Source organism: Neoarius graeffei, chromosome 21 (genome assembly GCF_027579695.1).
Source record: "Neoarius graeffei isolate fNeoGra1 chromosome 21, fNeoGra1.pri, whole genome shotgun sequence".
NCBI lineage: Eukaryota > Metazoa > Chordata > Actinopteri > Siluriformes > Ariidae > Neoarius > Neoarius graeffei.
The window spans coordinates 47,303,182-47,318,869 of NC_083589.1; the positions used below are offsets into that span (position 1 = coordinate 47,303,182).

Consider the following 15,688-nt stretch of genomic DNA (forward strand, 5'->3'; position numbering starts at 1 on the left):
TGAACGTGGATTTAATTTTTTTTATTTTTTTGCGTTCGATGATGTAAATGTTATTTTTAACAATTCAGGCATGATTTGGACAGGATTATTTGGAACAGCAGGTCCACTAAAATAGAAATGCGAAATTTCTTTCCTAATACTTGGGTTCAGTTCTCTCTGGCTTAATTAGAAAGCAGTCCTGTCAGATGAGGATTCCATTAGTGTCTTGAGATTATGTCCGTTTTAGCCCACTCGTCCAAATAAGGGTGTGCAATTCAGCAGTTTATGGCGTGTCAGCGACAGTCCCAAATCAACCCAAATTTTCAATGGAATTGAGGTCCAGTGGTTTGCAGACCAGTCGAAGTGTCCCAGGAATATGGGATTGTCAGTGTTGCTTTCTGCCTGGACATGCTGCTATAGTTATTTTGGTCCAGGTATGCATCTTACTGACATTGCACAATGGGGTGGAAATGAGGAAATTTTCCAGTTGGTTAATGCTTTCTGCTTGTGCACAGGTATACATACAGTACCGATCAAAAGTTTGGACACCCCTACTCATTCATAGGTTTTTCTGTATTTGGACTATTTTCGACATTGTCGAACAATACTGAAGACATCAAAACTATTAAATAACACACGGAACATTATTTACCAGCTTAAGGTCGGTCCGTATCGTGAAATACAGTGACCGAGGTCTTGAAAATACTGACCGAGACCTCTGGGCCGAGGTCACGGTATTTCACGATACGTACCGACCTTAAACTGGTAAATAATATTTTTTTTCTTTACCAAATTCTAACAGAAAATGAGAGCGCCCAAAAGGGAAACCATATTTAGAACAAACCTGCTACAAGCTCGTTTTCGGCTTTCTCCTTAAATGTTTTCTTTTATTACGTCTTCATCAGGGTAGTAAAACTCGCTTTCGCTGTGAACACTGTCGTTATCGCTATCCATGCTGTAAAATTAATGCTATTCTCCTGAGAAATGCAAAAATAAATGTTGACAAAAAATTGCTACTATGTGGGGGCGTCGTGGCTCAGGTGGTTAAGGCGCCATACCATGAATGCGGGCGACCCGGGTTCGATTCCGGCCCGAGGTCATTTCCCGATCCCTTCCCGTCTCTCTCTCCCGCTCATTTCCTGTCTCTACACTGTCCTATCCAATAAAGGTGCAAAAAGCCCGAAAAAATATCTTTAAAAAAAAAAAAATTGCTACTATGTTTGTTGTTGTTGTGAACGAGCGAGTCGCCAAAGGTCCGTAACCGGGGTCCGGATCGTAGGATTCCGGACTGCTCGCGAGCCAATCAGAGTGCACGATTTGATGGAAACCGGACCGCGAAAAAAATAAATGGAATTATCTCATCTCATCTCATTATCTCTAGCCGCTTTATCCTTCTACAGGGTCGCAGGCAAGCTGGAGCCTATCCCAGCTGACTACGGGCGAGAGACGGGGTACACCTTGGACAAGTCACCAGGTCATCACAGGGCTGACACATAGACACAGACAACCATTCACACTCACATTCACACCTACGGTCAATTTAGAGTCACCAGTTAACCTAACCTGCATGTCTTTGGACTGTGGGGGAAACCGGAGCACCCGGAGGAAACCCACGCGGACACGGGGAGAACATGCAAACTCCGCACAGAAAGGCCCTCGCCGGCCACGGGGCTCGAACCCGGACCTTCTTGCTGTGAGGCGACAGCGCTAACCACTACACCACCGTGCCGCCCTAAATGGAATTATGTAGTAAACAAAAAAGTGCTAAACAAAATATGCTTCATAGTTTAGATTCTTCAAAGCAGCCAGCGTTTACCCTGATGATGCTTTGCACACTATTGGCATTATCTTAACCAGCTTCATGAGGTAGTCACCTGGAATGCTTTTCAGTTAACAAATGTGCTCCGTCAAAAGTTAATTAGTGCAATTTCTTGCCTTCTTAATGCATTTGAGATCAAATAGTAAATAATAAAAATACAGTAACTAGCCCTATTCCACGACTGTAGTAATCCTTTATGTCAAAAACCGCTCAGCTAAGGAAAGAGAAACGACATCCATCGTTATTTTAAGACATGAAATGTTTTTTTAATTCGTAAAAATAAAGAAAAAACATTGAATTAGAAGGCGTGTCCAAACTTTTGACCGGTTCTGTATGTATACACCACACAATGCTGCAGATATTCACATTGCTATGTACAGTACCATCCACATGCTCACTCTCACACATACCTTTAACTGAGTATCTCTGCAAATAGAATTTCCCAGTGCCCCCCCCCAAAAAAAAAAACCAAAAAAAAAAACAACACAATGTTGTCTACCCTTGGGTTGGTTTGGTACCAAAATTTTGGGTTCAGTATGGTACCTGACATGATAGAACGGTAATGGCAGTAGTTTGATACCATTGCAATAAATAAATAAAAATTCATGCAAATTGACGAAATTAATAAACATCAAAAGTGGTATTGTTTAAACACTGCATTAAATGAATGAAAACAGTGACTTCCTGCTTCTGTTTGTCTGTGTATGACAGATGGAAGAAGGATTTATAAATAGGCTAATTTTACAAATGTCTGACTAAGGTTCTTTCTATAGCCTTGTTATTCTTTCATTCATGAATTCATTAAAGAGCAGACCGCTAAGTAGGCTAAAGCTACATCCACACTAATAGATTTTAGTTTTAAATGAAAACAGTGTCCATCCAGATGAGTATTAGAACTGTTTCAGGAATATATCCGTCCCTACTAACATGCCTGAAAACACATATCACATGACCATTCATGTACACTGGGCAAGTGTGTGTCGGTATATACAGCCTGATGTTTGTCTAGGGAAAGGGTCACGTGATAGGAGTGTGATAAATCAGGGAAGGATATGTCATGATTAATGAGACCCAATCAGTAAGCGAACGTGGGTGTCTGCGTCATTGTTTCCAAATGTCTCAGTTTTTACCCGTCTACACTAAAACGCTACCTGGAGTTTTCAAACTAAAATGAGACTTCCAAAAGTTTCCGTTTTAGGGGCTCAGAGACTCCGGAGTAGTGTGGATGCCATAGCATAGCAAAAGTGATGCGTTTAATAAAAACAAAAAAAGGTATTAAAGTGCCATTCCACCATTGGATGTATTCTCTCTCATCTCATTATCTCTAGCCGCTTTATCCTGTTCTACAGGGTCGCAGGCAAACTGGAGCCTATCCCAGCTGACTACGGGCGAAAGGCGGGGTACACCCTGGACAAGTCGCCAGGTCATCACAGGGCTGACACATAGACACAGACAACCATTCACACTCACATTCACACCTACGGTCAATTTAGAGTCACCAGTTAACCTAACCTGCATGTCTTTGGACTGTGGGGGAAACCGGAGCACCCGGAGGAAACCCACGCGGACATGGGGAGAACATGCAAACTCCACACAGAAAGGCCCTCGCCAGCCACGGGGCTCGAACCCGGACCTTCTTGCTGTGAGGCGACAGCGCTAACCACTACACCACCATGCCGCCCTGGATGTATTCTTTGGCATAAAATACAATATATTTTATGACAACATGACTAGACAGAGAAATCTTTTAGCTTCAAAATGATATATCAAACATAATTTTTTGACAACGACAAGTATATTAATTTTGCGACCAAAGTCACCTACCCTTTTAATTTCCGTGCGGCAGTGAAACGTGATGTCATCGGCAGGTTCCCCTTCTTGTGTACCACATGTCGGTCTATTTTTAGACCAGGAAACCCCCAAAGTGAGAGAGTCATTTCTCCTCGTATATGGGGGCCAAAAAAATTGCGAAAAATTTTGAGTTAATCTTTCAGTTAGCTAGATTTATTGGTATTAGCTAGATTTATTGGTATTATTTTTATCGCGTTCTATCCACCATTGCTGATAATATGTGCCACGTCACACGTCACGTGGTACACAAGAAGGGGAACCTGCCGATGACATCACGTGCGGAAATTAAAAGGGTAGGTGACTTTGGTCGCAAAATGAATATACTTGTCGTTGTCAAAAAATTATGTTTGATATATCATTTTGAAGCTAAAAGATTTCTCTATCTAGTGATACCATTTATATATGTTGTCAAAATATATTGTATTTTATGCCAAAGAATGCATCCAATGGTGGAATGGCACTTTAATGTGAACATAGCCTAAGAAAACAAACAGCAGCCTTAGCACCATCATCACAGTGACTGGCTGCCAGTTAGCCCTGTGTAACATTTGGTCGGCTAAACTTGCGTTACAAGGGGGCTAGTCTGTTAGCTAGATTCAGGAGGGAAATATTGTGAATAAGTATGGGCAAGGGCAGCACGGTGGTGTAGTGGTTAGTGCTGTCGCCTCACAGCAAGAAGGTTCTGGGTTCGAGCCCCGGGGCCGGCGAGGGCCTTTCTGTGTGGAGTTTGCATGTTCTCCCCATGTCCGCGTGGGTTTCCTCCGGGTGCTCCGGTTTCCCCCACAGTCCAAAGACATGCAGGTTAGGTTAACTGGCGACTCTAAATTGACCGTAGGTGTGAATGTGAGTGTGAATGGTTGTCTGTGTCTATGTGTCAGCCCTGTGATGACCTGGCGACTTGTCCAGGGTGTACCCCGCCTTTCGCCCGTAGTCAGCTGGGATAGGCTCCAGCTTGCCTGCGACCCTGTAGAAGGATAAAGCGGCTAGAGATAATGAGATGAGATGAAGTATGGGCAAAGTTCAATACCCATCATTTAAACAATCCTGTTTTCAATCTATTATTGTGATCATCATGTGCACCTTCCATTCCTGGAATTGTTTGTATGAAATGGGATGTACGTGCATCAAATGTTTCATCAGGTTAGATGTATTCCCTTCTCCTGCCTCGCATGACCTGAGGCACCATTTGCACAAAGGTGTAGAAGGGGACTCCTTCTACTTCTCCACTATCACTTGCCCTAAAAGAAAAATATTGCCATATCTCGCTCAGAGCGCTTTGTTTCTCGACAAGTTTCAGCAGTCTAATGACTGGTTTGTTCGGCAGTTGTGAAATCCACAGCATCTTCCCAAACTTAGCTAGATAACTGGAAGCAGTGTGTGATAGTCACTGGTCAGAGGGAGAGCTCTTCACTGTTAGTGTAAGACTTGCGTCACACCCATGAGCTGCTGGCTTCGTCTTAAAGGGCAGGCGAAAGAGTGAACTCTTAAAGGCACATTTCAAAGTATAGTGGGGGGGGGAGTGACAAAATGCAGTAACATTAACTCCCAAGGGGCGGCATGGTGGCGTAGTGGTTAGCACTGTCGTCTCACAGCAAGAAGGTCCTGGGTTCGAGCCGACAAGGGCCTTTCTGTGTGGGGTTTGCATGTTCTCCCCGTGTCTGCATGGGTTTCCTCCAGGTGCTCCGGTTTCCCCCACAGTCCAAAGACTGTGGCTAATTGGTGGCTCTAAATTGACCGTAGGTGTGAATGTGAGTGTGAATGGTTGTTTGTCTCTATGTGTCAGCCCTGCGATGATCTGGCAACTTGTCCAGGGTGTACCCCGCCTCTTGCCCATAGTCAGCTGGGATAGGCTCCAGCTTGCCCACGACCCTGCACAGGATAAACTGTTACAGATAATGGATGGATGGATTAACTCCTGAAATTTCTGAAATGATGATACCATACCATTTCCAATGACAAGATTACCATCACAGTAAATTACTGGTAACTGGAGCAACCCGAGTCCTACTATATACAAACACGCACATACAACTAATGGGCCACATGTGGTCAGGCAAGATCAGGCCCTTGGCAAGCTCTTTCAGTGTCTCTCAGCCCTGTAGCAGTGTTTCACCTCACTCTCTTCCTGTGTGTCTGTGCTTGGGTCCTGCTCCAGCACTAAAATTAACTGAAACCTGCCCCAGAGGGGACTGATGCTCGTACAGGATGCAGATGTCTGCTGGCAAAGGCAAAAGGTCCTGTGTCCAGTGTCTGCACACCTTACTGCTGGTCAAAAGCAATATATTCTCGAACTGTTGTAAAAGCCAAGACAAGTCAAAGACTGCAGCAAAAGTCCTGTTTTGTCAGTGATTCAGAAATTAAATTATACATTCGTCCACAAAGCTCTTATCCAGACCATTAGCAGATATTGTTCATGAATAAAATGGAAGCTTTCTTACACTAACATTTTCAGTCAAGCTATAACACTGCCCTGAATTCAACCTTCGGTCATGACTTTTATAGCTTTGCTGTTTTAGTAATTTTGTCTTTATGCTTATTTAGGTTACAGTTATTACACTAGCTGTGAGCTAGATAGTCCAAGTAATGTTATGAACAAACTAAATAAGGAGAATTTCATCTAAGAACTCTGCTATCCTGTCTTCCTATATAAAAGATCTTATAGTCGATTACAGATGTACTAGCCTAATACTGAGTATTTGTGTCAGGACCGATACTGACCCTGGATCAGTGTTGGATTGGATTTGTCTAGATATGTAATGCAATATGAATATCTCATCTCATTATCTCTATCCGCTTTATCCTTCTACAGGGTCGCAGGCAAGCTGGAGCCTATCCCAGCTGACTACGGGCGAAAGGCGGGGTACACCCTGGACAAGTCGCCAGGTCATCACAGGGCTGACACATAGACACAGACAACCATTCACACCTACGGTCAATTTAGAGTCACCAGTTAACCTAACCTGCATGTCTTTGGACTGTGGGGGAAACCGGAGCACCCGGAGGAAACCCACGCGGACATGGGGAGAACATGCAAACTCCACACAGAAAGGCCCTCGCCGGACCCGGGGTTCGAACCCAGGACCTTCTTGCTGTGAGGCGACAGCGCTAACCACTACACCACCGTGCCGCCCAATATGAATATGTTTTTCATAATAAACAAATAACATGTTCTAAACAGGTAACAATACAGAGATGAACGTGAGGCATATTCGGTCTTTTAGAAAACTGCTGTGAAACTTCACAGAGCATCTGGTTGAGACAGGGCATCTGGTCAAGGTGTGCAGTAAGACTATGAGATTTTTTTAATGAGATTTTTATTTTGATGAGTGTGAGGTTGTAAGAGATGAAAATCGCAGGACAAAGAAAGACCACATTCATTAAAATGAACATGAATCGCTTCATGATGCTTTTACAAGGTTCAGTCATTCATCCTTAGTGACTTTCTGGTCAAAGTTAATGGTGGTTTAAATTAGATTGCTAATTTGTTTATATTGAATGAACTAGCAGTGTCTTACATGCACATCTATTGGAGACCAGTTATGAACATCCAGTTGTTGTAGAGTTCATATTTTAAAAATAGGAGCTACCATTTTGTTTTGTCCTGGGGCGGTCCTAGGGCAGGTCTCCCAAAAAGGGACCCGACTTAAAAACTAATGCAAGAAATTTAGACTTAAGTGTTTTTCCGGGAATCACTCAGCGCTTTGTATTGGGTCTGTCCAATGAAAGCGTTCAAGGCAACTTCTTTCATGTAAGTATGAGTTTGGCCGCTTTTGAGATACGGACTTCTCTGACAGTTCCTAGTTTTTCTATATTTAAGGAAATAACAATGTCATACCCACATGTCTAATGGAGACCAGTTATGTACATCCAGTTGTTGTAGAATTCATATTTTAAAAATAGGAGCCACCATTTTGTTTTGTCCTTGGGCGGTCCTAGGACGGGTCTCCCAAAAAGGGACCCGACTTAAAAACTAATGGAAGAAGCTTAGACTTCAGTGTTTTTCCGGGAATCACTCAGCGCTTTGTATTGGGTCTGTCCAGTAAAAGGGTTTAAGGCTACTTCTTTCGTGTAAGTATGAGTTTGGCTACTTTTGAGATGCAGACTTCTGTGACAGTTCCTAGTTTGTCTATATTTAAGGAAATAGCAGTGTCATACACGCACATCTATTGGAGACCAGTTATGTACATCCAGTTGTTGTAGAGTTCATATTTTAAAAGTAGGAGCCACCATTTTGTTTTGTCCTAGGGCGGGTCCCCCAAAAAGGGCCCTGACTTATAAACTAATGGAAGAAACTTAGACTTCAGTGCTTTTCCGGGAATCACTCAGCGCTTTGTATTGGGTCTGTCCAATAAAAGGGTTTAAGGCTACTTCTTTTTTTGGCTACTTTTAGGATACAGACCTCCATAGTTTGTCTATATTTAAGGAAATAGCAATGTCATACCCACACATCTAATGGAGATCAGTTATGAACATCCAGTTGTTGGAGAGTTCATATTAAAAAAAAAACCAAAAAAACCCCTCTGATTTCAGCCACACCCAGGTCAGGTTTAAATCTGAATACAGATACACTTACAGATGTGAATATTTTGAACACTAAACAGAAACAGATAGTGTCATTGTGTAATACCCCAAGATGTTCCAATATTCACAGGGTTTAGTTGTGAAAAATATCCCAAACTTTGAGTATCTCACAGAGCACCATTAAATCCATTATTAAGAAATGGAAAGAATATGGCACAGCAGTGACTTTGCCTAGAGGAAGCCATCCACCAGAAGTCAGTGACTGGGTAAGGAAAAAAGTCATTAGTCAGAGACATAACTTTATGACATACTAGTGCATCTCAAAAAATTAGAATATTGTGAAAAAGTTCAATATTTTCCATCAGTTATTTAAGAAAGTGAAAATGTTATACATTATAGACTCATTACACATAAACTAAAATGTTTCAAGCATTTTTCTATTTTAATTTTAATCAGTATGGCATACAGTACAAAAACATTTAAAAAATCTCAAAATATTAGAATATTTAATTTAGAGTTTGAGTAAAACAGTATGAACACAGTGTATCTCTCGGTCTAGTTCAGTACACACAACCACAATCATGGGGAAGACTGCTGACTTGACTGTTGTCCAGAAGATGATCACTGATGCCCTCCACAAGGAGGGTAAGCCACAAAAGGTCATTGCTGAAAAGGGTGGCTGGAAAAGGTGCACAAGCAACAGGGATGGCCGCAGTCTTGAGAGGATTGTCAAGAAAAGTTGATTCAAAAATTTGGGAGAGCTTCACAAGGAGTGGACTGAGGCTGGTGTCAGTGTATCAAGACCCATCACGAACAGACATCTTCAAGAAAGGGGATACAACTTTCGCATTCCTAATATCAAGCTACTCCTGAGCCAGAGACAATGTCAGAAGTGTCTTATCTGGGCTAAGGAGAGAAAGAAATGGACTGTTGCTCAGTGGTCCAAAGTCCTCTTTTCAGATGAAAGTACATTTTGCATTTAATTTGGAAATCACAGTTCTAGAGTCTGGAGGAAGAGTGGAGAGGCACAGAATCCAAGGTGTTTGAAGCCCAGTGTGAAGTTTCCACAGTCTGTGATGATTTGGGGTGCCATGTCATCTGCTGGTGTTGGTCCACTGTATTTTATCAAGTCCAAAGTCAACACAGCCATCTACCAGGAGATTTTAGAGCACTTCATGCATCCATCTGCTGACGAGCTTTTTGGAGATGCTGATTTCCTTTTCCAGCAGGACTTGGCACCTACCCACAGTGCCAAAACTACTACCAAATGGTTTGCTGACCATGATATTACTGTGTTTGATTGGCCAGCCAACTTGCCTGACCTGAACCCCATAGAGAATCTATGGGGTATTGTCAAGAGGAAGATGAGAAACACCCGACCCAAAAATACAGATACACTGAAGGCCACTATCAAAGCAACCTGGGCTTCAATGACACCTCAGCAGTGCCACAGACTGATCACCTCCATGCCACACCGCATTGATACAGTAATTCATGGTAAAGGAGCCCCAACCAAGTATTGAGTGTATAAATGAATATACTTTTCAGAAGTTGGACATTTCTGTATTGTAAATCCTTTTTTTGATTGATCTTAGGGAATATTCTAATAATTTGAGATACTGGATTTCTGATTTTCATGAGCTATAAGCCATAATCATCAAAATTAAAACAAAAAAGGCTTTAAATATTTCACTTTACATGTAATGAATATAGAATATATGAAAGTTTACCTTTTTGAATTAAATTATGAAAAAAAGGAACTTTTTCATGGTATTCTAATTTTTTGAGATGTACTAGTACAATCCCAGTTAAGTTCATTTCAGTTCCTGATCGTAGCAATATAAATGTGGGAATGTTTAAGTAAGACACTGTAAAGAATAAAAGCTCTATAGGAGTTTGTAAATTGTCAATATTCACTGATGCATTTTATGGCATGAATGTGTTGAGTTGAATGCAACTTGTCTTAAAACATGTTTTATTTGTGCCACTGAAGGTTTGCGCAATTGGCAGTTGGCTCAGTGGCAAAGAACACTGGTGTCGGTATCAGATGTTGGGATCATCTCATACTCAGAGCTCTGATATTAAAAATTGGGAAAGAATCGTATCAGTAATTCCATCGAGTTAACCATCAAGGCAAACACGAAAGAGCGATGTTTAGATGAAAGTGCCCCTGTGTGTGTTGTGCTGCACCGTACCATGTTTATGCTGTTTTGTCATCTCCTGTCTCTCTTCCTCTCCATGTGCTCAGTCAAGGTGCAGAGGAGCAACCGGCCACTGCCCTGGGAGTCTGGCACAAACAACAACAGCAACTTCCTTCCCTACCAGCACTATAACACCTACCACCCTGACCAGTCCCGCAGCCAGGCCAAGCAGAAAACTTCTCCAAACAACCCCCGTAATACCCCTTTCCTTCCTCCTGATGCCTTCATCTCTCCATTTTGCATTCACCTTGTCATTTCTCCTCTCCTGTCAGAGCTTTGACTTTCTCATTTTGCACGGACTGTGTTATATGACCTGTTTGGGTGTTAAATTTAACGTGCATGCCAAAACTTAAATAAAACATGCAGTTATAGGAAAAAAGTCAACAACAAATGTGGTATGATGGAGCTCGGATGAATGATTAGAGTTGATTGTTTTCTATCTGCGAAGCCTGGCAGTTTTGTAGTGTAGTATTGTTGAATTCTCATTTGTTATTGGTCAGAAGGTGTGGATTAAGTTTCCATAACAGCATTTCTAACAGTAGTGCTGACTATAACACAAATCACAGTGCGCTTATTCTAATATATTTCAACTATACAAGTAGTATTGGATTACATAGTGACTTTTAGATGGACACTACACCAAAAAAAGAGTTTAAAGCGTGTGTATTTATTGATTTGGTGCAAGCTTTCTGTGAGGAGTCTTTTACAGTGGTGCCTGAAAGTTTGTGAACCCTTTAGAATTTTCTATATTTCTGCATAAATATGACCTAAAACAACATCAGATTTTCACACAAGTCCTAAAAGTAGATAAAGAGAACCCAGTTAAACAAATGAGACAAAAATATTAGACTTGGTAATTTATTTATTGTGGAAAATGATCCAATATTACATATCTGTGAGTGGCAAAAGTATGTGAACCTCTAGGATTAGCAGTTAATTTGAAGGTGAAATTAGAGTCAGGTGTTTTCAATCAATGGGATGACAATCACGTGTGAGTGGGCAGCCTGTTTTATTTAAAGAACAGGGATCTATCAAAGTCTGATCTTCACAACACATGTTTGTGGAAGTGTATCATGGCACGAACAAAGGAGATTTCTGAGGACCTCAGAAGAAGCGTTGTTGATGCTCATCAGGCTGGAAAAGGTTACAAAACCATCTGTAAAGAGCTTGGACTCCACCAATCCACAGTCAGACAGATTGTGTACAAATGGAGGAAATTCAAGACCATTGTTACCCTCCCCAGGAGTGGTCGACCAACAAAGATCACTCCAAGAGCAAGGCGTGTAATAGTTGGCGAGGTCACAAAGGACCCCAGGGTAACTTCTAAGCAACTGAAGGCGTCTCTCACACTGGCTAATGTTAATGTTCATGAGTCCACCATCAGGAGAACACTGAACAACAGTGATGTGCATGGCAGGGTTACAAGGAGAAAGCCACTGCTCTCCAAAAAGAACATTGCTGCTCGCCTGCAGTTTGCTAAAGATCACGTGGACAAGCCAGAAAGCTATTGGAAAAATGTTTTGTGGATGGATGAGACCAAAATAGAACTTTTTGGTTTAAATGAGAAGCATTATGTTTGGAGAAAGGAAAACTGCATTCCAGCATAAAAACCTTAAAAACGAGGGATAGCACTGGTTCAGTTTTTGATTTTTATATCATCTTCTCAGAGGTCAGTACGGTCTCCCTCTGTATCACCAGTGTCATTTTCACAGGAGTAAACATGCAGGCAGCAAGTGTATGGAGGACCCCTCTCAATGTGTGTGGCTCAGGGAAGAGACTGTGTGCTATATACTGTACCAGAAGAGCGCCAGCTCACTCTAGCAGGGGGTTGGTGTACGTTGGGAGGAGTTCACTTAGCACCATGAGGAGTACTTGAGCCTGTACTGGGGAGGCTAGGATGGGGTTCTGCTATAAGGTATTGTTGGGGTCTCTGCCCTCTGACCCCGCCAGCCTGGAGTTCTGTTGGGCAGCAAGACAACGACCCTAAGCACACAAGTCGTTCTACCAAAGAATGGTTAAAGAAGAATAAAGTTCATGTTTTGGTCAAAGTCCTGACCTTAATCCAATGGAAAGGTTGTGGAAGGACCTGAAGCGAGCAGTTCATGTGAGGAAACCCACCAACATCCCAGAGTTGAAGCTGTTCTGTACGGAGGAATGGGCTAAAATTCCTCCAAGCCGGTGTGCAGAACTGATCAACAGTTACCGGAAACGTTTAGTTGCAGTTATTGCTGCACAAGGGGGTCACACCAGATACTGAAAGCAAAGGTTCACATACTTTTGCCATTGACAGAGATGTAATATTGGATCATTTTCCTCAATAAATAAATGACCAAGTATAATATTTTTGTCTCATTTGTTTAACTGGGTTCTCTTTATCTACTTTTAGGACTTGTGTGAAAATCTGATGATGTTTTAGGTCATATTTATGCAGAAATATAGAAAATTCTAAAGAGTTCACAAACTTTCAAGCACCGCTGAATATTTGTTTTTGGACAGAATCTCCTGTCTCAGCACTTTGTAACAGAGATATAGCGGTAACTACTTTTTTCACCACAGGAAAGTCTTCAGGATTGAGGGCTTTGCATTTTCTTTGTACCAAGACACCACTTTTTTTCAAGAAAAAAAGAGAGAGTGCTGAAGGAATAAATGTTTATAGCTGTTGCAAAGCAATTGATAAAAGGAAGTAATTTGGTTTAAGGATGTTCCACAACGTTACATCTACGTTTATGGCATTTGGCATTATCCAGAACGACTGACATGAGTGCTTTGAAGCCTCTATCAATAAATTTATCCTAATACTGGTTCACTAGGTCACAGACTAAGAATGCCAGATACACAGACAATGCAAGATATTTTTTAAAGGTGACATATTATTCCCCTTTTCCACAAGTTGACACAGCTCCCTGAGGTCTTAAAGAAATGTCTGTGAGGTGCTTCGTTCAAAATACCACAAGGATAAAGCACCACAGCTCCCTTCTCACCCTGTCTAAACAGCCCTGTTCAAAAGAGCTGATTTGAGAGCATGTCCCTTTCAATGATAATGAGCCCCTGTTCACCCCACCCTCCTCTTCTGTCAGCCAATGAGGTAGTACTTTCCTCATGAATATTAATTTACAAAGGCAGTTCTCAAGCCATGATTGGAGACACCCAGCTGACGGGGTGGCAGAATTCTAATGAGTTCCCCTTGTGACATAGCCTGGGAAATCCCATGCTGCTTTGCACAATCGTTCCGATCTGAAAAGACAGCATGGAAACTATGGTCTAAAGGCTCGCCTGAGTTAGGGAGCCAATCAGAGAGTGGGGAGGGGTGGAAAGACGGTGACGCGTAGTACTCGACAAACGGAAGCTTGTAGTTTATTTGGGACTGTTTACGGATCACATTTAACATGGCGGCGAGCGATACGAACCAAACTTTCGATCAAGCTTTAGACACTGTTCTGAATAGTTTAGAGTGAAAGTTTGTTTTAAAAAAAGAACAGCGTTTGGCGTTACAGTCTTTCTTCGTCGCTCTAACTACGTCACCGGGTACAACTGCCATGATTGGCCATGGGCTATGTATACGCCAAATGATAGACATTCGCAACGTCCAATAAACGGCCGTTGACAATCGTAAACCACACCTCCCGTCCGAGAAATTCAATAGGTGGATTCCAGACCATATTTCACTTGTGATATGGTCTGGTGTTAACCAGACTACTTGTGACATAGTAAAGGAAGTGAAATCTGAATGTCTTGTTGAAGCACGTTTTCTGAAATAGGAAACACAAAAGAAACGGACTGTGGTGTCTTATTTCAGAGTGTGTGCGATGGTAGGCGTTCCAGATACCTTAATTTATATATGCTTACGAACTGAAAAAGTGAGTTTTTCATAATACGTCCCCTTTAATGAAAGTGCTCATTTAACTTCCCCTGTTCGGACATCCAGAGGAAGTTCATTCCACCTCCTTGATGCATGCCTTCCTTGTACCTTACCTGTATTTAACAGTTATTCCATGAAATCGAGTGTTACATGATGCAATGAGACGCGGAGCGCCGAGTTTACTATAAGCCATGTACGACGAGATTGAATGAATGGAATAACTGTTTGTTTTATTCTATCCACATTCACTGGGTTTTGAGAAACAGAGCATTTTTATTTTATTTTTTGCAAATTCGATAAATAAAAATGTTAGACAAAACATCTGACAAAATCATTTCCGCTTAGAATGTACACAAACCGGCGAAATGTCAATAGCAATTTGTGAGAAATGCTAGAAGAATAATTCTTGAAAAATAAAAAAGATACGTTCTTAGCATCAGATACTTTCATTCCATATTTTGTTGCTTTTTTTTGTGTTTTTGGGGGGTTTTGTTTTTGAGTAGAGTTTTTATTTCGTCCTCGGTTGGTTCAGCAACACGCTCCGCCATTTTCTTCTTCTTCTTTCAGGTGATTTTGGCGGTTGACAAACCAACTTAAAAGTGCATTACTGCCACCGCCTGGGCTGGAGTGTGGAATACGAGATATTGGTTGGGGGGGGGGGGGGGGGGGACTATATTCTTTTAGTGCAGGGGTGTCAAACCTGATCCATAAAGGGCCTTGTGGCTGCAGGTTTTCATTCCAGCCATGCAGCAGCACACCTGACTTGGCTCATTCAGTCAACTGAACTGTCTTCACACAGTCAAATACTTGCAGCCACACCCACCCTTGATTAAAGGGTGGGTGTGTCAGTTGATTGAATAAGCCAAATCAGGGTGCTGCTGCATGGCTGGAATGAAAACCTGCAGCCACACAGCCCTTTATGGATCAGGTTTGACACCCCTGTTTTAGTGCTTTCTGTTTCTTTTAAATACTTGATAGCCTTACACTGACTTGATGTGCTCCACCATTTTGTTTTTCCCTACTCACGTAGAGTAGCCAATCAGCGCACGCGATTGCTTATAGCCAGTGAATGTAGCTAAAATAACATGTATTATTCTTTAATATCTTTTTAAAATGGTATTGTTAAGTTGCTGTGGTATAAGAGGAATAAAACACCTCAGGACATTGTCATTACAGAAAAATAAACACATTTACCCCTTCGTTGATTATTTTCCTATCACAGCACAGGCCATCATGTGTAAGGCCTTTTGTACCATAGCATCTAACCAGTTACCTCACAGTTCATTTTTATGTTTAGCATGATTATATTTGATATATAACCGTCCTCAAAATCCAGCTGTCACTTAATTATAGCAGCTATAAACAGACATTCCTGACCAACATCCGTCTGTTATTTCCTTTCCATTTAAAGTGGAATCTCCTTCCATTAATGTTCAATAGATCTGCTCCTTTTAGAAA

At 41.7% G+C, this 15,688-nt stretch overlaps 1 protein-coding gene across 4 annotated transcripts in view; it reads left to right on the forward strand.

Moving 5' to 3' along the window:
- grip1 (glutamate receptor interacting protein 1) overlaps nucleotides 1–15,688 on the forward strand; it is a 766,317-nt gene that overhangs the window by 654,060 nt on the left and 96,569 nt on the right. For all 4 annotated transcript variants that reach the window (XM_060903259.1, XM_060903262.1, XM_060903263.1 and 1 more), the window contains exon 10: nucleotides 10,419–10,565. In XM_060903259.1, coding sequence (XP_060759242.1) covers nucleotides 10,419–10,565 — 147 coding nt within the window. The remainder of the gene's footprint in view (nucleotides 1–10,418; nucleotides 10,566–15,688) is intronic.